The sequence below is a fragment of the Pygoscelis adeliae genome, unplaced genomic scaffold (assembly GCF_000699105.1).
Source record: "Pygoscelis adeliae isolate BGI_AS28 unplaced genomic scaffold, ASM69910v1 Scaffold531, whole genome shotgun sequence".
NCBI lineage: Eukaryota > Metazoa > Chordata > Aves > Sphenisciformes > Spheniscidae > Pygoscelis > Pygoscelis adeliae.
In genome coordinates, this window is record NW_008824116.1 from 291,702 (window position 1) to 292,529 (window position 828).

Below are 828 nucleotides of genomic sequence, written 5' to 3' on the forward strand. Positions count from 1 at the left end.
CCCCACGACCGGCGGGGGAGCCCCCCGCAGCCCATGGCACCTCCCGGGAGCACCCCCGGCATGTAGCGTGGAGTCGCCCGGCACGGCACGGCACGGCACGGCACAGTGCCCGCGCTGCTGCCCGCTCCACTGCTCACCTTCTCCGTCACGTACTGGCACCGCTTGAGGTCGTGGTCACCATCAGGCAGGATCTCCGGCTCCACGATGGGCACGATGCCATTCTGCAAACACCAGGCAGATGCCATCACGGAGACATCCCTGGGCATTGCCCCGGCCCCATGGCAATGTGGGCCAACGCCTAGACCTGGGGGGTGATGCTCAGCCCCGAGGTTCGGTGTCCACCCTTGCCGGTGATGCCCGTCCCAGTGGGGTGATGCCTGGCCTCATGAGGCGATGCCCAGCCCCACGCAGCAATGCCTGGCCCCATGGGTGATGCCCACCCCGTGGGGCAATGCCTGGTCCTGGGGGTCAATACCCATCCACGTGAGGCGTTACCCAGCCCGTGGGTTGATGTCCAGCCCCATGGGGTGATACCTAGGCACGGGGGCAATGTTGAGCCCCATGGATCTGTGCCCATCCCTGCGGGGCAATACCCGGCCTCTTAAGTCAACAACCATCCTATGGGTCAATGCCCATCCCGTGGGGCAATGCCCAGCCACAGGCACGTACCTGCTGGCAGATGCTGGCATAGCGGGCCAGGACGTTGGCGTTCTCCATGATGGCGAGCGCGGAAGGGGTGTTGTCACTGATTTTCAGCACGCAGCGCCACTTGGCGAAGTCGGCCCCATCCTTCTTGTACTGGGCACAGCGCTCCGACAACCCATCCAG

General features: G+C 65.5%; 1 protein-coding gene across 1 annotated transcript in view; it reads right to left on the reverse strand.

Annotated features, from left to right (window-relative positions):
- Positions 1 to 822, reverse strand: part of LOC103925579 — a gene marked incomplete at both ends in the record, with an annotated part of 7,040 nt that extends 6,218 nt beyond the window's left edge. The window contains 2 exon segments of the mRNA XM_009334309.1: positions 49 to 221; positions 670 to 822. Of these exon segments, the coding sequence (XP_009332584.1) occupies positions 49 to 221; positions 670 to 822 (326 nt within the window).
- Between the last annotated feature and the right edge of the window lie 6 nt (positions 823 to 828).